Source organism: Argentina silus, assembly GCF_951799395.1.
Source record: "Argentina silus genome assembly, chromosome: 8".
NCBI lineage: Eukaryota > Metazoa > Chordata > Actinopteri > Argentiniformes > Argentinidae > Argentina > Argentina silus.
The window spans coordinates 12,023,950-12,046,168 of record NC_139662.1 but is presented as its reverse complement, the minus strand read 5'-3'; the positions used below and the strand labels follow the sequence as shown (position 1 = coordinate 12,046,168).

Here is a 22,219-nt window from a genome sequence, read left to right as displayed (position 1 = left end):
AGCGCACTGGCTCAGCTCAGCCACTCCTCCCCAGTCTCTCCCCCTACTCCGCCCTTCTTTTTTACTCCCTCTCTCCTGCCACCACCATGCCCTCTGGCCCCTGTGCCCATCCTGTGGAGAGTGCCCACCCGCCCTGGTAGGATGCCCGCCCCGACCTGCGCCCCCGCCCTCCTGCCCGCCTCCACCACTACCACCACCTTCTCCGCCGTGCCTGCTCCTTTTGCCACCGCCGACACCACTGCCACCGCCATCCCGCCCCCAGCCGCCGCCGGCATTGGAGCCGCCGCCGCGCTCCACCATGACCACCATGAAGGATGAGGTCATCAGCACCAACGCGCTGGCTTGGCTGGTCTGCTCGGGCGTGTCCATCCTGGCCAACACCTGGGGCATCCTGAGCGTCAGCGCCAAGCAGAAGAAGTGGAAGCCCCTGGAGTTCCTCATCTGCACGCTGGCCGGCACACACATCCTCAACATGGCCATCCCCATCACCATGTACTGTGTCATCACGCTGCGCCGCCAGCACTCCAGCTACGAGTGGAACGAGGGCCTGTGCAAGGTGTTCGTCTCCACCTTCTACACCCTGACGCTGGTCACCTGCTTCTCCGTCACCTCCCTCTCCTACCACCGCATGTGGATGGTGCGCTGGCCCGTCAACTACAGGTACGGTTAAGAGCTGGCAACTGCATTTGTGCTGTGTGTGGACTCTCAAGAGTTCATGAGGGAGTGTCATGTGTCCATCTGTGTTCAGTTCATGTCAACTCAGTATAGTTTCTACAGATGGAGGGAAGAAGGTGTTTAAATTCCCCCTCATTCTCCGACTATTATTGCATATTGCTTACACAGCCGACCCCATTCTGAGTCTAATAGCGAGCCTTTTGAACTGTGAAAGCCTTAGATAAGCAGCCATAACAGTTTTGAAGTACCTTCGAGATAAAAAAAAAAACACCTCAGGAATGGAGGTCATTCAGAACTCTGAAATGTCTGTAAATTTGCAATTCACTTAAAAAAATGCACCAAGCCTTTATCAAAATACAAAGTGTGTTATACACCCCCCCCTGAGGCGTATACTGTATGTTAATTAAACATTTGTTCAGATTGCCTGTTCATTTGGCCGACTGTATCAATGCAGCCTCCCGCCAAACTGCTCACTAGTATGGCAACATGAAAGCAATTTGGCAAAATATGACTCACAAAATCCCATTTCTAGACAGACTAGTCCGCTCTGACTGTGCCTCATTTCAGGTCTGATTCCCAGTTTATTCACTCCAATTCATTGGTTTGAGAGGGACAGAGAGCGCCAGTCATGCATTGCCTGTGAAATCTCTCTGCTCGGGCCACATCTGTTTGTAAGGTTATCATGGTAATCCCATGTGTGTGGCTTGCATTCGCTGCTCCAGCTCCAGTTCTAGCTCCATCTGGCTTCCACAACAAGTGGAAGTAATATAATGCATGTTGGCGCTCACTGAACAACATGAGAACAATCAATTAGGAACAAAGTCCATAACTATCTATAGCCTCCTCAGTGGCTCTTTACCATTTTAGCTTTACTGTGTCCCTCAGTAAAGATTGTCTCTACTGTTCACATGTGACATTAAAAGTAACATCGCAGCGTGTTTTTAGGAGGTTTCAGTGTTATTTCTGAGTGTTATTTATGGCTATGCAGATCTACTTCATTTTAGTCATGAAGCCCAGAACAATAATTTGCAGATGAATGCATTTCTAGAGCAAGATAATGGCAATAGCAAGTGTACACAAAATAGCAGTTTGTTTTCACAAAACTCTTGTGCCCAAGTAATCATTTGAGTGATACAATGGCATCAATATTTTAGAGATTATTTCAACAGCTTTCCAATAGAGAAACAACATCAGCTAGATGTGAATGTTATGGAAACTATTGTGGATAAAAAGAAGATGGATGACTCAAATAGTGTATGTATTCGCATTCTCTAAACAGCCTCCCTCATGCATGACAACTTTTTCCACATCCTATTGTCATGTCCACAGAGTTAACTAGGTAATTTCCAGCTCAACAAAGACATGCAGTTGGCCAAAAAAAGACAATTATAAATAATTTCACCCAACAAAGTGTCTTCAAATATCTTTACCTCATGTAATTTGAGTGCAGCTGAAGATGTTATGTCCAAACAACAATCTAAAATGGCTGTGAGTTTGCATACAAATTCCCTTGCACTCTCTCTCTCTCTCTCTCTCTCTCTCATATATATATATATATATATATATATACACCAAATATATATATATACACCAAATAAACAATCCTACAAATCCTTTTTCTTTCTTTCTTTCTTTCTTTCTTTCTTTCTTTCTTTCTTTCTTTCTTTCGTTCCTCTTTACTTTCTTTCTTTTGCTGTCTGTTCGCTGTGTAATGTTTTTCGGTTTGTTTTTAACACATTTTGTTCTATTCATTCTAGAGCATGAGTCTGTACATTTTTTCATCCTTTTACAAGACCCAAGTATTTTTTCTCTCTTTTAAGAATGTGATATTATGACAGCTTGGCTTATTCTGTATGTAACCTCTATTCATCTTTCTTCTGACCCATTTTCCCTTCTGAATGAACTGCCTCCTTCCCCTGATGTGAGCACACACTCAGACTTCAATGATAAAATCTGCCCCTGTACGGGAAACAAATGCTTCAACATCTGTTCTCATCAGCCAGTGTTCACAATCTCTCAGGATGTTTTTCCTCTCTCTTTTTCTCTAGTAATAGATTCAAGCAGCCTGATGACGTAAATCTCTCTCGTTCTCACCTCAGGCACTATCAGGAAAGGCTAGCGTTATGACTCGCAGCAACAACGAGACCTAGTTCTTTGCACAAAGCCAGAATGCAAACATGAAGGCCAGAGTTGCTTCCTATGTGTTGTTCCCATTGCCCTGTGCATACATCGTAATAAGTCAACCTTATATATTATGGATACATTCTGTTAGGTTTGTCTTGTTCTCTGTGTAAGGAGGATTAGCGGAAGTCTCTATCGACTAAGTGAATAGGATACGATGTGAATGATGGTGAGAGGGGAGGATGGTGGATGGGCAAGTCTGGCTCTTGCTTGGTTGAATTCGCTTGGGAGAGACCACTTGGGTTTCCCGCCAAAACCCCTTTTGGACAGTCCAAAAAAAAACTGCCTCATTCATGGTCTTTGTAACACACATCCATGATATCTCAGATTGTCTCTCTCAACACACATCCATGATTGTTACGTCTCGTCTTGTTTGTTAGTTTGTTTGTCTGTGTTTCATGTTATTCATTTATTGTTCCCTATTTATTTTGGTGTCTCTCACCTTATCTGTCGTTCCAGACACTTCACTACCTGCCCTTGTGTGTTTCCCACCTGTGTGATCGTCTACCCCGCCCTGATTGGATTCACCTGTTCCTCATCATCATTCCCTGTGTATTTAGTCTGTGTGTCCCCTGTCTCATTGCTAATTTGTCTTGGTGCCTTAGTGTCAAAACATCCCATCGATTTTCTAAGTGATTTCTTGTCTTCCTGGTTTTTGATCCTTGTTAGTTTTTCCGAGTTTGCCTTTTGCCTTTTCCCTGTTGGATTATTCGCCTCCTGTATGACTGTCTACCCATGTACCATACCTTGCCTTGCCTACCCCTTTTTGGATATCTGCCTCTCTACGAATTGTCTACCTGTGTACCGAACCCTTTTTTGGAATTAAAGGATTATTCCTTTGGATTAAGCTTTTGTCCCAAGTCGTGCGATTGAGTCCTCTGCCTTGGTCTACATTCATTACATTGATGTCTGAGATTTCACTCTCAACACAATGACTCTTAGTTTTATGCTGCTCAACATGGCAAATGATGCTCTCCTCTGCAAACGTTGTAGCGTCTTAGCTCAGGTGAAGCCCTTGTCTGCTCGCGTAGACATCTGAGAAAGAAAAGGCCACTACCGCCTGCAGTCTCCTTAGATGTGTGCTGTGCACATAGAAAACACAAACTGCCAGGGGACACAAACACATTTCAGCAAATTGCTTGGCCATAACAATTACTTTGAGGTAATAGGAAACACTGCTCACGTGGTGAAATCGAGCGAAGAGACAAATAGACCAAAGGGCATTAGGGTGATATGGGCTATCAACAAACAATTGATTTCCTCAAGCGCTTCACCCATTTAAATGATTACATTTATAGAATGATTGTAAAATATTACTGTTAAATGTCTAGTACTGTATGTAGATTTGAGAGAACATCATTTTCCCAGTCTCTATTCACCCCTTAGCTCTTACCCTGTGACACCTTTTAGTAGATCTGAAAGGCTTCACTATCCTCTGGTTGGCAAGATAGAGTTTACAAAAGTGTGGAGCTGGTCAGCACTCAAAAAATACATTTTAAAGGTTTCAGTATATATAGTAGTATATTTCATTCAGCCTTCAACCCTTTAAAAAAAAATTCTCTCCTTTTCCAGGCTGAGTAACACCAAGAAACAGGCGGTGCATACGGTGATGGGTATCTGGATGGTGTCCTTCATCTTGTCCACGCTGCCCGCCGTGGGCTGGCACGACACCATGGAGCGCTTCTACTCGGATGCCGACTGCCGCTTCATTGTGACGGAGATCGGCCTGGGCTTCGGCGTGTGCTTCCTGCTGCTGATCGGAGGCAGCGTGGCCATGGGAGTCATCTGCATCGGCATCGCCCTGTTCCAGACCTTCTCTGTCCAGGCAGGACGCCACAAGGCGGACAAGAACAAGTTCAACGTGCCCACCATCGTGGTGGAGGATGCCCAGGGGAAGCGGCGCTCGTCCATCGACGGCTCGGAGCCCCTCAAGACCTCACTGCAGATCACCTACCTGATCAGTGGCATCGTCTTCATCTACGACTTCCTCACGGGGTTCCCCATCCTGGTGAGTGTAAGGTTGACCTCATTTGGGCTGAACGTGCTGAACAATGTACTGGATGTATAGTGGTATCATGTGGTCAGAGGTTGGGTGACCTTGGTTTTGCATGGCACTCTAATTGATTATATAGCAAAGAAAAAAACGATTAAATCATTGACAAATCTGAATAAAATGTAGCTTAATCCCAGTGATAATTGGTAATTGACCTATCCACAGCCCTCTATATACCTACATTGGACCTGTCAATATTGCCGTCAGCTAAATTTGCAGGTTAAACAACAAGCAGGGGGGGCATTCACACTCAAAAGAACAACCCATCATTTGTAGTGCAACTAATACTTAGTTTATTCATGGGAATTGTTTAGTTTCATAGTCGTCAATGTGTCTAATACAGACTCTTGCTACTTTCAGATGGTCTTTGGTGTTAGTGTATTTGTTTCATAAGAAACATGAAAGTTACAAATTAGTTTCAACAGTATTAAATAGTTCATTGGCAGTTTGTAATTGTGATATGCACATTGTAAGTAGCAGCTCTAAGTAGGATACCAATGTATGGTCCCACAGTCTCACAGTGTGCACATTTTCCCAAAATAACTTTTTAGAATTTAATATTGTTGATGGAAAGTGAGTTTGAAATACTGCAGAGTGCATGCATCACATGTTTGTGCTGTTTAGGAACCTAAAACTCCACTTATAATATTGCAGTCATCTCATGTAAGTGAATTTTGCTCCTGAATTGACTGGTGACAGCTATAACACTATCGGAGTGTGTTTTAATTTTGCAATTAATGATACTTGGAGAACATAACTTATAAATGCCTCATTAGCTTAGTTCAATTGTCGTACTTCAAAACATGGTTGAAACTATAATTGTCTTGGATGATCAGTCCTGGCATCCATAGCTCCCATCCGTCAGCTGTTTACCAAAAAAAGTGCCAGGGTGACCAGATGGCAGTGTAAACATCTAGTTGGCGCTGGGCTGTTGGAGTGGCTGAAACATCTGTCTAAAGGAGGAACTGGTATACTACATCCAAAACATTGTGGAGTGGGATACAACATTTGTCACCTATAGCTTCAGAAAGGTTGGTGTCACCTATAGCTTCAGAAAGGTTGGTGTATTTATGTTAGGTAGTCTAAAGAACTGAAATAGAGATTTGGTGTACTATAGTTTAAAGGTGCAATATGTAGCTTTTTCCCCTTTACAATGTCACTAAATAACCATGCTGAATTATTACTTATGATGCGTTGGTAGTCTGTGACAGTGCGTACACCTGCCAAGACCCTGTCCGTCTGCCTGAATTTGCTTTTCAAAAATGTTCGGGACGTTTCTGGGCATCGACCACTAGCTGTGGGTGTGTAACCTTCGACTTGCATGTGTCAGGCTTATTGTTTACCTCCTGTACTGCCAGGGAGCCGCAAGCAATGGAAGCCTTTGTCTGCAAATAAGTCTGTAACATGTATTCTGGTGATTTTTCCTAGTCCTGTTTGAAATTACAGCCTTGTTTGAGTGTTGTTTGGGGAATGAGAGAATTTGTTTAAAACTTCAGCGGAGTGTCTCCGCTGGTTGGCTTATTTATTTTAATTTTATTTACTTTTATTTTATTTACTTCATTTCAACCACACAAGTCCTTTGCTAGTTTCAAGGTCATGTAACTAAGACATTCGCTGGATTAAAACATGAACATGATTGACAAATTCAGTTTCAGTTAAAAGTAGTTTGAATTGAGCAAGGGGAGGGAGAGAGGAGAAGACACTATTCTGAATTGTCATTGCAATTCCCAGTAAAAAGAGTGCGCAAGCAATTCAGTGTACCTTTAACATCGCCATTCGCTATTGTGAGGTAATATGAAAAAACACACAAGCCTAAATGCCACGTAACACAGGACACTTTTACACACACAAGTATTCAGAGGCTCCCACAGAAATACACTGTGGCATGTCAACTGGAGATTGAAACATTGATGGAGTCATTTATGATTTAGCGGGCAGTGACAACCTAGGTTACAGATACTTGTCTCATCGTATTTTAATCTCATCGTACTTAAACTATAGCCCTGTTCCCCTCACTTTGTTAGACCTGGAGGTCCTGTAGCATGTTGCTGAGGTGGTGCGTCTCCCTAAATGTTCATGCTGCGTACTGTACACCCAGTGCAGTGGTGACGACCATTTCTCTGACATCACCCAGAGCTCTGTCTGCCTTTGTGTGCATGGAGAGGGGAGGAGGAGTGAATGGGAAGGATGAGGAAGCACTTGAGTCAGCATGAGTTCACACAAATCCAAACACTGTAGGTTCTACCTCTCAAGACATGGGAGCATGCTTATAGTGGGCCAGTGTGAAATTAATACAAAAAGGGTAAAGAAGATGTCGTCACCATTCTACACTCGCATACCAATGTTCCCCGTAGAGGCTCCTATAACACTACTTTATTATTTAAATGAACTTTAACGTTTCCCAGCTCTGTAAGTAGGTCACGCTGAGAGGGAGGGAGGGAGGTGGGGAGTGTGTGTGTGTGTGTGCGTGCGTCCATGCCTGTGTGCGTGTGCGTGTGTGTGTGTGTCACACAGTCTCTTTGCTCCAGTGCCCTTCAAAAGATGCTCCCAAACATCACAGGGGGGAGGGGGGTGGCGGGATTCTCCCCCCTCTCGTTCTCTCAGCCTGAGTCTGTAGAAGGCTGCTCTACCCAGCAGAGTACAGCATTGCAAGTGAAGTAATTATGATAATCAATGGTTGTTTACATCTCACGGCAATGTGTTTTCGGCATAGCGTATGGCTAATGAAGGTGTTTGGCAGACCTTATAACTGGTCCTTCATAGGAGATATGTCTGTTTATGAGGCTACGCTCTATGACAAATTTCCTGTGTCATGTCCTTCTTGTGGTGTGTTAGCGGTATATATTAGCGTAGCCTGTCAATTTAGTCTTTCTCATTGGTTAGTAATGACCTTGAATTCAGTCAACATCAGTGGTGTGGGAGTGGGAAGCAACAACATCTCCTTTTTAGGGTATTCACTATTCGCTCACAGCTACAAAGGTGCACGTCTACTTAGCAGAGGGGACATGACTCACGTTCGTATCTTTTCAACTGAAATGTCTGACTCTGGCACATGGGCCCCTGGTAGCCCTGGCCAAATCCTCCACTGACTAGCCCAAAATCTGAATTTATGCAAATCGCATTGGTTAGCAGCTGCAGTTCAAATGTAATTTGATTAGCCGCAGTTGACTGGCACATAATCCATATTCATGGTTAGTCTAGTGTGGAGTATGCATAATGGCCCAGGTTTTAGCCTTTTTTTTCTGTTTTTGTCTTTTTTTTATACTGTCCACAGACACATCCAGACTGGGTAATTATACAGTGGAACAACATACTATAGGATGAATGCACTGTCTTGCCTCACTGATTTTAATGATTTCCGGTGGCCTACTGCAGCTGAGGAGACCAGAGGGAGAAACATTCATAACAGCACAGAAATGACAAACTATTACCAACAGTGTGTGAGGAGTCCAATTTCACCCAGGCTTGTTGGTAGAGATAGAGGCCACAGACCTGGTGCTTTTGCTGGAGGAGAGAGGCTCCTGTCTCTTTTCTTTCCAGGGAAAACTTTTAAGTGAGTGGTTGGGGGCGTATAGGAGCTATATTCCTCTCCTCAGTATTCGGCTTGCCAGCTCCACTACTTGTCAGGTTCTCATCCATTTTTCAGTAAGTCGGGTCTTGGGTTGCCATGCAGACTCGGTCTGTGTTGCTGAGCTAGAAGCTGGCCTTGAAGTTGCCCTAGATGTGTTCTGGCTTCCCCATGTCATCTGGACTGGTGGTGGCAGCCATACAAGGACCCAAGAAGGCACATGGGTGCGTATAATAAGGTGTCCTCAGAGTCAGCAGTAAGTCTAACCGATATGGAAAAATATCCATATCACTATAATTAGAAAAAATTATCACAATAATGATATAAAGGAAGATATAAGATAACATAGATATCACTAATAAAAGTATTGATAAAACATTGCAGAGGCTCATACATGCTTAGAAGTAAAAATGAATTGTACCTGTCAGAGTGGTATAAAGTGTCAAAGTGTTACCAAATGCTTTGCCTTGCGTATTCTATTCACATTAATATATGTTTTGCTGATTAGCAAAGGGCATGTCATCAGTAATTTCCACTTTGGACTTAAACCAGTGCTATTATGGTCACCAGTCCATTACAGAAACAGTTAATTACACTTCTGACTATGGAGCGGTCAAGCGATATAATTTCTGGTCACTAATCAATGAACAGGTCAATCAGGCTTAATTGTATGCGTACGTGCGTGTGTGTGTGTGTGTGTGTGTGTGTGTGTGTGTGTGTGTGTGGTTTGACTCAAATTACAGCCACACTTGCGAACCCAAATCTTAGATACATATTGCTTATTCACGTTTATCATGGAATTTGAACTGTTCCTCTTTCAATTTATTATTAACAGTGTCCCTTCCCTTCTGAGAGAGAGGAAGAGATAGAGACAGTGGCAGTGTTAATGTGTGTAAACCAGTTGCCCATGTCCAGCTGTGTGAAATCAATAAGAGTGGGCATACTCTTTGCTCTGACCCATTGATTTATTACAGTGGCTCTGGACAATTTCATGAACACTTTGTTAGAACCCCACGATTAGCTGAGGTGACCTTGGATGATGCTACTCACCATTTTCAACCCTCATGGCACAGTAGGTCCATATATCATACACACACATTGACACCCATTCCACTCCTTTGACCTGTGCTTACGCACACACACACACACACACACACACACACACACACACACACACACAAACACAAATTCAGTTCAAAGTGTATAAATATCAACAGCCTAATTGCCTCTTTAGCATTTGAGTTATCTGTATTTCTTAACGTCTCGCTCTGTGTCAAAGCCTCACAGTGAGTGGTGCCTCTCTCACCTATATCATTTACCCACACACGTAACCTTGGTGCCTCTCTCACCTATATCATTTACCCACACACTTAACCTTGGTGCCTCTCTCACCTATATCATTTACCCACACACGTAACCTTGGTGCCTCTCTCACCTATATCATTTACCCACACACTTAACCTTGGTGCCTCTCTCACCTATATCATTTACCCACACACTTAACCTTGGTGCCTCTCTCACCTATATCATTTACCCACACACGTAACCTTGGTGACTCGAAGTGTGTGTGTCACAGTAAGCATTGAAATGATTAAAGGGGATCATATTTGCAGTTAGGTGACTGGAGCACAACAAATCTCCTGCCGCTGCCTTTCGACCTGGAGTAATGAGCTATTTAAATGCATGGACAGATATATCCCCAATCAGCCCTTTTATGTCTATAGACCTTTCCAGAGAAATAGACTTTTCTAGGTTAACTACATGCTATAACGACCCTCAATAGATTTCAAATGTACAGTGATCCGTTGTATCTGTTGTATTGAGGTGATTGTAGCCACAAATGTTGAACTATTTTTTTTTTAGTCCCATCACACTCATTGTTTTTTGTTAGTGGTGGCTAAAGTTAATTGAAGTTAGTAGTGGCTATTTAAACAAATCTGGCCCATAGTCTACTTTCAAGGTAAGGAACCCTCTATGTTGAAAAATCCTGAACCAACACAGAGAGCGTGAATGACCGTGAGTGTCCCAGTTAAAACATAAACCAAGTTGAAAATCTGAAGGGAGACTCGAAATGTTGTCTGAATTGATTGGGGAAAAAACACAATTAAGTGCTTTTTAATTTCAGGCTCCGATACAAAAAAATGAAAAGGGCTTCACATACTTTTTCTCGGCACTGTATATATCATGCCTTGAAATTACCATTTAACCAACAGAACAAATCCCAGGTTGTGCCTATAAGATTGTCAGAAACGTTAAATAACAATCCCTTGATATTCCTCTCCTTTGTGGAGATACAGTAGTTGACTTATGGTGATCCCATTTGGTTGGCTGTTAGTTCAGTTGTCAGTGCACAATAGACCTCATTAGCCAGCTTTCCACAGCGGGGCTTACACTGTGCATGCCAGTGCGAGCCAAGGCCCATTGCTTTTCCACAGTCACTCCAGAGTCTCAACAGGGCTTACTCCAGGCCTATTCGATGCTTTTAACTTGGTCTTTCAGCCTCCTTTACCCCCCATAGTCCTTATGAGGCCAAACAGAGTTAGGGCACGGTTAAGAGGAAATAAAGTGCTTCAGTTACCAGAACCTCTTGGGAAACCAGAGGATTTGTTGCTTGTGTCTCTATAGTTTGCTACCGTATGAACTGTAGGATGTAAACAAACTGGAGATCATACAGGGCTGGACTAGAAAGCCCAACTTTGTAAATTCAAACAGTCTTGTTCACTAGGCTCGAAGCACTGGTCTTTGAGCAGTAGCTGGCAGCTAGTAAGCTTTGGCACTGCTGTCGAAAAGCAACTAAAGTAATCGTATCAGTCCCAAAAGTGCACACCAGGCAGGCTGAACCAAACGCTCAAAGTATTTGAAAAATGTTAGACACTATTTAAACCCAGGTCTGGTGTACAGTTTATAACCTAATGAAGATGTATATTAGTGTAGAGAGTTATCTGATCGACTTCATCAAGTCGCTTATTGGTATTATCCTCGAAGCTGCTGGTGGGAAACCAGGGGAGGTGACCTTCTGTCGAGATAATGAGCTGGATTAATCAATTTTATTAAAGTGTCAGGGCCCAATGTAAACGAGGGCAGAGTTAGGCCCTGTAGGACACTCAGTGCTAATGCTCAGGGTATTCACCAAAGACACACACACTGCTTTGCTGATCAGATAACGGCGTACACACACTGCTCTATTGCTTTTATGGAGTAAAAACACACAATCTGAGTGATGACCTCACAACAAATAGCGTGGATAGCTCATTCCATTGTTCCAAGTTTGTCAGATCTACAGTATATAGACCTCAAAAGGGGTCTAACGACAAGATGGTCCCAGGTGGAAAGAAAAGGAAGACTTTGAACATTGCAATACATGCTCCCAAGTGTGTCTTAATGAACTTCAACACCTGCCTGAGGCCACTGAGGCACAAGTTCTCTACCTTTCCTTGAGATAAGCTCAGGTTCCAGGTTCCTGGGTGTGTAGATCTGGTATGTTCCTCAATCCAATTGAATGGGAAAGATAAGCACTGTTTTACATAATAATTTTTTACATGGTTCTTTTTATTTCAACTCATTCAGTTGTTACATTATCAAAAATGGTACGGTAGTAAGTGTATATGGACACGTTGTTGTCTCGTGTTCTTCTACTGCATTTTTGGGTTTCATTGATTCCAGCCCACAACAGCGTAGTCAACATACAGTATTCCTTCTCACAGTGTAGCCTGACCAATAGTGAGTAATAGTATGTGCTCTTTTTGAAAACGTCAAATAGTTCAAGGTAAGGATGGGAGAAGTGGCAGGGAAAAAGCAGCACTGAATTAACCCGACTATCCTTGTTCACTCCGATGTCACGTGAAGCAACATTTTTCGGGATTTATTACTTCACCAAACTTACTAATGACAGCACAGTAATAGGACAGTGAACATTGTTCTTCTTTTGGCTCTACACTCCGAATGTTTGGAATCAAACATCAAATGTTTTAAACCAAACAATTAGGTTAAAGTAGAGCTTTTATTTGATGATATTTGTGCACATATTGGTTTCACCATTCAGAAATTATAACACATTTTAGACATATAAGACAAATAAGTCCCCTTATTTTAGGCCACCAAAAGTGGTGGGACAAATTTATCAAATGTCTAAATTAAGCACTCATGTTTAGTATTTGGTTGACAATTCTTTGCATGCAATAACTGCCTAAAGTTTGTGACCAATTGACCCCACCAGATGCTGGGTATCTTCTCTGGTGATGCTCTGCCAGGCCTGTACTGCAGCAATCTTCAGTTGTTGTTGTTTTGAGGACGTCTTGCCTTAAGTCTCCCCTTCAGCAAATGAAATGCATGTTCAATAGGATTTAAATCTGGAGATTGACTTGACCAGTCACCAACTTTCCACTTTTTGGCCCTGAAAAACTTGTTTCTATGGCAGTATGTTTCGGGTCATTGTCCTGCTCGATGATGAAGCGCCATCCAATGAGTTTGGAGGCATTTGCTTGTACTTGGGCTGACAAGATCTGAAAAGTCTCTGTACACTTCAGAATTCATCCTGCCGTCAGCAGTTACATCATCAATGAAGAGAAGTGAGTCAGTTCCAGTGGAAGACATACATATTTCACACATGAGGTGGTATGCTGTGGACATTGGGCAATTCCTGTTTTTTTCCACACTTCACTCTTGCCATCACATTGGTACATGTTCATGTTTCTCTCATCTGTCCACAAGACCATTTTCCAGAACCCTGCAGGCTCTTTTAGGTACTTTTTAGCAAACTGTAACCTGGCCATCCTCTTTTTGCGGCTAACTAGTGGTGAAGTCTTCTGCAAATGATAATTCTGACACATTCACACCTACCTCCTGCAAAGTGTTTCTGTTCTTTGGGACAGTTTGAGGTTTTTCTTAATCATTGTGAGCATTCTTCAGTCATCCACTGTTGAAGTTTTCCATCATTTGCGATTTCTGAGCTCATCGTTGCTTTCTTTCCTTTTTAATAATGTTCCAAACTGTTGATTTTGGTAAGTTTAAGGTTTTGGTTATGTTTCTGATAGATTGTTTTGATATTTCAGCCTCATAATGGCTTCCCTTGCTTTCATTGATGTCTCTTTGGTTCTCATGTTGACAGACACCAATAGCAGACTAGGCAAACATAAAGCCTAGAATCAATAAAAGACATTGAGAGCTCTCTTATGACTGCACAAATGATGTGACGGAACACACCTGTTGAACCAGAAACACCTGTCAAGCCAATTCTCCCATCTTTTTTGGGTACCCTGAAATTGGGAGACTATGCATAAAAAGTGTTGACATTTCTGAATGGTGAAACCAATATGTACACAAATACCATCAACTAAAAGCTCATAATATCTACTTTAACCTCATAGTAATTGTTTCATTTCAAATCCAAACTTTGGAGTGTAGAGCCAAATGAAGGACAAATGCTTCACTGTCCCCTTACTTACAAAGGGCACCATAACTGAGTTAAGAAATGTATCACAGACCTAAACCTATAAAAATATGTAATTATCGGAGCAATGAATTATGGGGCAAATTTCCCCGAATGTTTCCACAAAAGTTGCGTCTAAGCAGTCTCTGTAAAAGGTGGTAGGAAAGGACTTTTGAAGCTCCCTTCATTTATTCCTTGTACAATTAGAACGGTCCTTATTATGGCTACCAGTCAGTAAGTTCAACTAGCTAGGAAGGAAGGTTCCTTCATTTCAGAAGGGAATCCTAACACAGCCTTTCACTATAGCCTAGGTCTCATTACTCCCGCTTGTCCAATTAACTCATGCTGTGTAACCCCCCCCCACACAATCCTCCAGGTGGTGAGCTTTGCCAGTCTGAAGTATGACCGCTCCTACAACTGGATGGTGCTGTGCGTCCTGTGGTGCTCCATCGCCCAGTCCATCCTGCTGCCCATGTTCCTGTGGGCGTGTGACCGGTACCGCGCTGACGTGCGCATGGTCTGGGAGAAGTGCGTGGCCATCATGTCCAACGACGACGTGGACGAAGGTAAGCTCCCGTCTCCTTCTCCCTTTGTCCCTCTCGTGGTTTGAATCTTAAATGTCTTTCCATGATTCCTTGGATCATCTGTCCTCACCTCTCTCTCAAAATGCATCGGTGGAGACACAAGGTCTAACAAGGGGGGACCCTAGCTACGACACAAACCCCATATCCCAAGGAAATTGGCTTGTCTGAACTGGCGACTTAATTCAACCATGAGTGCCTATACCTAGATTTGAAAGTATCCATGTACTCTCCATCATTGTAGAGTTCCGGCACGCCAAAATCTCCTAAAGGCAGCTTGATATCCATACGTTATACCCGAAGCCGCGGAGGAAAACTCCAAACATGGCAGTCCGCATCCGAACAGGTACAGGCCCTCATGATTGAATTAAGTTGCCAGCTCCAGCAAGCCGATGCGACGAAACTTCATCTCCTTGGGACCCCAACCAATCTCCTCCAATGAGTTTTGCGAAAGGGGCAAGGATAAAAGACACGAGGAATCAAGGAAAGACTTTGGTGATAACTAACCGAGGTGAGGGAGGAGTGGAGGTTCCAGGGAAGCGGGAGAGAAGAGGGGTAGGTGGGAGGGTAGGGCACAAGTTAGAGCAGAGGTTAGAACCCTGGCCTTGGATAGCTGCCTCAGGTCTTGGTCTCTGGTTATTGCTGTATGGCCCCGGCCTTGGGTTGATTGGTAGAAGTGAATTGAGAGTAAATTGGATTTGAGATTCATGACGCCAGGGTGCCCCTCGTCTGACCAGGGATTCCTGAAGTCCTGGATCTGATCAGACTGGGGGTACCCACGTTTTCTGATAATCTGTCCAAGTTCATAAATTGAACTTCTCAATACGCTGGTAAAGTGGAACACCACTGGAGACACCCAAAAAATGTGCAGGGCTGTAACACTGACATGGTAATGCTGATATTTGGCTGTCAAACTTGATCCCTCGCTTTCCCAATCATCACCGAAACAGAGACTGTGTGAAAAAGTCTGCAGGTTAGAAGATTTATTTTCAAAAATGTTCAGCTATATTAGTGACTGGTCACGTTAGCCACTTAACTTGTCTCAAATATGAAATAAAAATATTCTATCACACTAAAAATTGCTAAAATACCTCCTATGGAGCTTCCAATACAAACTTGCTATGAATGTCTCCAGACAGCTTCGTTGTCATGGTATTCTTTGATTATCATGCATTCACTTTACCAGCATATAAGATTCTAAATCAACTGTGGTAGAAATCAGCAAACCTAGGAGATCTCCAGGAGAAGGCTTGGAGAGACCTATTCCACTCAGCTAAAGACCCCCTTTTGATCCAGTGTTAGCTATTTGTCCACATCTATTAATAATAGCAAATGAAACATTCACGCTTATTAGCCTTGTTTTAATACTCAATAATTGTAGCTTTGATTTGGTCATTTGTAGCCATCTGGGATTCTTTTGTGATTTGATAAGTGGTCGAATTTATCATGTGACCTATCATGTGACCTTTTTCTCATCATGGAGAGAGAAAGTGACCAAACAAAAGTGTCCATAGAAAAATTGTGCTTATAGCTGCATCTGACCAACAGTAATTTTTTCTGGTCTTAGTGTTAGTTACTACATCTCAAGCTCTGCTACAGGAGTGGTAACATAAAAAACCATTTGTGGATACTGCTGGAAAAGCACATACTCCCCCTACAGCATTTTACTTTTGTTTCACTTGAACGCATTCAATCTTCCTCTAGAACACAGAGAAAAAAGGAGCTGAAATAAATAGAAAGGACTTATGAATATTATAACCCAATCCAATATAAGAGGAATTGGAACTAGAGATGAAAGCACTTCAAACTAAGTCAGCATGATGGTCATATTCTAGTCATATTGGGCCCAATCTTGAATTGAAATATTTATTGATTTATGATTGACACAATAATCTAATCAAATCGATATTTGTGCCTTTCCAAAGTTAGGACTCAGCCCAAAGTCAGTACAGGAATATAAAGAGACACTGTTGTACTCAGACAACAATGGAGCATTACAATTAAAGTGCCTTTTGCACTGACTACTGTCCACCAACAAGTATTTTCTAGGTTGGTGGTGAGCAATCACACCCATAAGCAGTAACATCAATTGCAGAGTGATCCAATAAGAAAACATTTCACAAGTTTTGGTCACATGATATTCATATAATAGCTCCTACCTTATGATGGATAAAAGCAGCTATCAGCGATTTCCGCATCCATCACAACATTGTCCATTATTTTGGAAGTTGAGGGGTTGGGCTGGTTGAAAGTTCATTTTAGGCTACATCGTGCACAAAATATACAGTATACTCATTATAACAGGATACAACCATATCTTACTGTAGTCATCAATGGGCAAGTCATTTCTCTAGCAAATATGTTCAGAACTCCTCAATCCACAATTGTGACAGCATTCACAATGCCGTAAAATACTCATTTATCCCAACATGACAAGCAGTGGCAACCCATTTTGGGTAATTTATTGAGAATTCAAAGTAGCACAAGATAGATAATCTGTTCAGTGAGCATTTTCCTGCTGTTAACAACAACTGTCTGAGAGAGAAATAAGTCCTTTTAAAAACCTTGGACATCTGCAGTAAGCTAGCTAGCTTGTTTCAGCTCGCAATCTTCTAGTCATGCTTCACCACCATCCCCTCTCAGCAGCAAAATCAAATAGCATGCACAGAAAAAAAAGGCTTTGTTGTGGTTTGAACATGCTGTTGTTGTAATTCATGAAGTGGCCACTGAGGCATATTAGGATCGCTGATAGCTGCTTCAAGTTAAAAACCATTTGATACTACAAATAAAAATAAGAAATATCAATGTTAATTAAATATATGCAAATTGAAAATAACACTGTGCACTTCTTGCAATGCCATTGTTTAAACTCCACCTGATACCCTTCTCTCCCCTCTTTCTAACCCCCCAAACCTTTTGATACCCTCCCTTCCTATACATGGATCGCTGTTGATTGTTTAGCATTAGTCAAAAAACAATATAGCATAGGACAGTATATTTTTGTGTGATTTTAATGTTGCCAGTTCTCTGCTTCTTTTCAGAGGGCTTGCCTTGTATAACACAGCTCAGTTGTATGTATAAGGGTTGTTTTCCTGTTTCCAAAGCTACTGACCTGCATGCTAAGCTGCCTGTGCTAATAGCTAATCTCATCCTCCATCCTACTGGCCTATTTGCTTTAAGATCAGCATTTTACACCCATCTCCAATTGATCTCTAATTGTTCTCCAATTTGATCTCTAATTGATATCTAATGAATCTCTAATGTAATAACATTTGCCTTAAGATCAGCATTTTACACCCATCGTATTGATGTCCAATTAATCTCCAATTTCATCTCTAATTGATCTCTAATTGATCTCTAATTTAATGTAATACAATTATTTTGATCACAGATATGCTTGACAAGTTATATGTAAAATGATTACTCTTGAATTATTGTCATGATTTGCTGTATATGATTCCCACCTGGTGTTTTAAATACTTATAATGTAATTTCTGGACAGGGTCACTTAGAAATTTAGAAGCAGCTTTTTCTTCTATTCGATAGTTACTTGCCCACGGTCATGATTTTCAGTAAGTGATTCCCCCCGTCCCCCCAAATGCACCCCTTAAACTAAGTGACTACCTTTTTTTATCCTTATAACTTTCTACATTTTCCCACACAAGTGGACCCACACAAACAAAACAAGAGAAAGATTGAACTTGTCTCTTTTATCTATTCGTCTGTCTGTCTGTCTGTCTGTGTATTTGAGTACGTTGGTCTTTAATCCTGACGCGTATGCTTTTCTGCGTTTGCAGAAAACAGCCAAGATGGAGGAATTCATGCCGACTTAATATATGACAGACCGTATGACTATAGCTCCGCGGCTGAAATCATGACGGTAGACCGTATTGCCAAGTACGAATTCTCAACCTTAGAAAGGGGGGTCCCACAAGGGTATCCATTGAGGGAACTACAGGAAGATAAAATGCAGTATTTGCAGGTATATTTCTATTGATTTGTTTTTTTTTTACTTCATAAATGGATCTATTTTCAGTGAGAGACTATGTGCATGGTGAAATGACCCTTTAGACCTATTACACAGTATCTAGTCTTGTTTGATCTTGCTGGAATCATTTTACATTTATTTGAACAGTAATATTTTATACATCTAGACATGATATTTTGAAAAAAATATATATATATATTTTGAGTCAAACGCATATTCTGGCTCAAATTTGGCAAATATGACCATCAGTAGTTTTCACTTTCATTTAAGATTCTTTTTTGGAGATATCGCCAATGCTAATATGTGGGTCTTACATGAACCTGAAAGGTTCGCAACTTTAACATACAAAGGCAAGAACATTATGAGCAGGTGCTAAGACTAACATAAAACTAACACTAACAACCATTGAACTATCATTGACTGAAACACTCTGCTAAACCTATGCAAATGCTTGCTAATGCTTTTATTTTTTTAAAAACAACAATCTCTTCCTTAAAGGAGTCATGATGGATTCAACATCCACCCAAGCCAGTCAGTTGTAGAGCTGTGAAATGCTTCTCTTTAACCTATTAACCTTAACGCTTGTCTCCCAACATGCAGTCTTCAAGGGCTAACGATCAACCAAACCACGGCAAAGTCACCTATTTGTGTGACACTGACATAAGTGAAAATGATAGTGAATTTCCTAAAGCTGCACATAAATTGGCATTGTTATCTTATTTGACGGAGGAGGGGAAACCTCTCTTCTTGACATAGGTGTAGGTAATTTGTTGACAGTTTGAAAGTTTGAGGTGAGAAACGTATATGACATATTATGCATATGAACTATACAACTAACAACATTTGAGATTCACAAAAATAACTAAGCTTCCTAAATGTACCTTTAACAGTTCTGAAAGATGATAAAGACATTTGCCGTCATTGCCGATGGACTTACTCTTGAAGGCTGGATGTGGAGACATCAACCTAAGACTGAACCTTACCTGACACAACCCAGACTTAACGTCACCCCTGCAAGAAACCACACCACTGTGTCATCTTTGTCCCATTCTATTGTAAAACAATGACCCAATTAGGCTCTCAATGACCCAATATAACTCTAATATAGCAAGAAAGTACTGTATAGAAGGTGTAGCCTTTCCATTTAGCAAGAAAGTATTGATTCTTCATGATAATTGGTTCATGGTAGCTGGGCCTACATTATTGCAACAGCAAAACTGGCACAATGTTATCCAGCATCTTGGACTAAAAATCAGCATAAAGCCATGAAATAGATAAGATATGATAGCCTGCCCTATAGATTGAAATGATAGTCTCAAATTCGATCCTATGTCGATATTTCATCCTGATAATTGATAGTTACACTCATTCTGCTTTTCCTCTTATGACATCAAGCCGATTTGAGCAGTTAGTGAAACAGAGATGTATACAGTAGCTATCATTTCACCACATTGATTTGTCAATCCATTGACATTGGTTTGTGTAACACATTTAACTGTATGGATTAAATCAGTAGTCTGTATGGATCAGGATGATATTGATTCATTTATGAATTAAACAGATGCATTTATTTGTATAATTGAAAGCATGGTATCAAAACAGATAGGCATGATATGGCTACTATTTGGGTTAGAGCTACAATACATTTCAACAAATCAGTCATAATCAATAGCAAGTAATGCCTCCATTTAAGAACTGCTGTTGCATTTCTCAAGTGGCTTAATTATTAAATAAAGCCTTTTTCATTGTCATGTTGATGTTGCATCCAGTTTGGACGCTCCCACCCTCCCTCGCCATTCCTCATTTTCAGTAATACTAATGCTTTGCTGCCCCCTGCTGTTCAATCCTCATACTCAACGCTACTGTATCAGTCTGCTGTCTCATTTCTGCATTTACCAAAAGCCACCACAAGGAGGCACTCTGATATTGGTTGTGTGCTTAATACATTATTGACAAACTCTCATACTAAAAGCTGACGTCTCTCTTGCATAGTTCTCAGAACAATGTGGAATGTGAGTATCAATTTGGGGAGTTTTATGCCATAATTCAACAATTAAGATGTTATAGGCTAGTGCAATAATAAGTGAAGATCAAACAAACGTTTTAATAACTTAATTTACCTTAAAGGAGTTTCCATTGACTCCTGTTTGAGTGAAGAAAAAGAAAATATTTAATCAATAGCCCTTAGTTTAGAGAATAATCCTCAACACCTTGAATGTCAAACTTTGCATTAGTTTTAGGCCTACCTGTAAAAAATATTTACAAAATGTTTTGCTGTTGATGCAGAACTAATTGCATATCATACAGGCCTAACAGATCCACCCGTGCTGAGGTTATTTCATCTGTGTTTTGCACCAGGTGCCCCCTACAAGAAGATACTCCCACGACGAAACCGACATGTGGACCAGCAGCCAGATCCCCTCCTACCTGCATCGCTGGGGCTCTACCGAGGACATCATGGGGACCCCCCACTACAGCTCCAGCTTGCCGCGCCACGAGAGGCGCAGGAGCAGCCTGGTCTCCTACCACGAGGAGAACCACCCGCACCGCAAGCGCCGGCGCTCCGAGGATAGCGTGCACTCGGTCAAGCAACTGCCGCGGGCCAGCGGCGGCGAACGCTACGAGGACGATTTTAAATGTTTTAGCCGCGACGAGGTCATCAACTTTATTGACGAAACGCCGCTGCCCAGCCCGATGAAGAGCCCGAGGCGCACGTCCACCATCTCGCTCATCCCGGACGTTTACGAGCAGCATATTATCTTGTACCCGCATTTCCCGCTCACTGACTTTGAGCGAGAGCCCCAGGCCCTGCGACGCCTCTCGGAGCACGGCCGGTGCAGTAGTCGCAGCGCGACGCCAGATGGCACGCCCAGACGGGACAGGACCAGCGGCGGAGAAAGCTCCGGGGCCTGCGGCTCAGGTAAAGGCTGCCGTGAGCACCGGCGGGAGGGGAAGCGCCAAGCCGAACTGGTCCCACCGGGGCAGAGCCAGCGGACTGGGGATCACTCCTCTCACAGGCCCAGCAGGACAGGCCACGGGGCCGGGGACCAAAAGCACCTGACTAAGGGAGAGAGTAAAGGAAGCACAAATAGTTTTATAAGTTCACCTTCTGCGTCGTCCTCGGGATATATCACATTTCACTCAGATTCCATTGGGTCCACCACCTAAACAGAGTGGAGGAATTATTAATAATAATATTAATAATAATTGTTATTATTATTGTTGTTATTATTATCATCACTGTATCAAGGTACAGGGGTGGTGGAAAGATGGCATACTGGTATATTGATCTTTTTTATTGTACCGCTATACTCTATTTTACTGTACACCACTATACTCCCAAAGCTATAGGTATACTTATACTCAGATATTATTAACCCTGGACCTTTGAACACATTTCATGAGTAGTCTACGCTTGAAAGAGGTTGTGCAATTTCTGGAATACAAAAGCTCCATAAAAATATAGGGACTCAATCTAATTGCTTTTTCCAGCACCAACACAAACATCTCTTAAGTCTAATGCATATTCCACTCTTGTTTTTTTGCCGTTTTGTGTTGTTTTCTATCAAATGTAGAACGAATTGGAGACGTTGGTATTTTGTTACTTTTTGCACTTAATGACTCAAAATCTCAGATATTGTAAAGTGTTTTATCTAAATGGGTGTGTGGTTTTATCTTATGGGTGCATGTCTTTCAAATCACACTCCCAGAGACATTTGTAAAGAGATGAGAAACTAGAGGCCAA

At 42.0% G+C, this 22,219-nt stretch overlaps 1 protein-coding gene across 1 annotated transcript; it reads left to right on the top strand.

The window, feature by feature from the left end:
- Positions 1 to 298: 298 nt before the first annotated feature.
- On the top strand, positions 299 to 21,642 carry gpr153 (G protein-coupled receptor 153; the record flags this gene model as incomplete). The annotated part of the gene is made up of 5 exons (XM_083674707.1): positions 299 to 660; positions 4,429 to 4,864; positions 14,282 to 14,471; positions 18,284 to 18,468; positions 20,833 to 21,642. 5 exons carry the CDS (start codon positions 299 to 301, stop codon positions 21,640 to 21,642), a joined length of 1,983 nt encoding a protein of 660 aa, XP_083530833.1.
- Between the last annotated feature and the right edge of the window lie 577 nt (positions 21,643 to 22,219).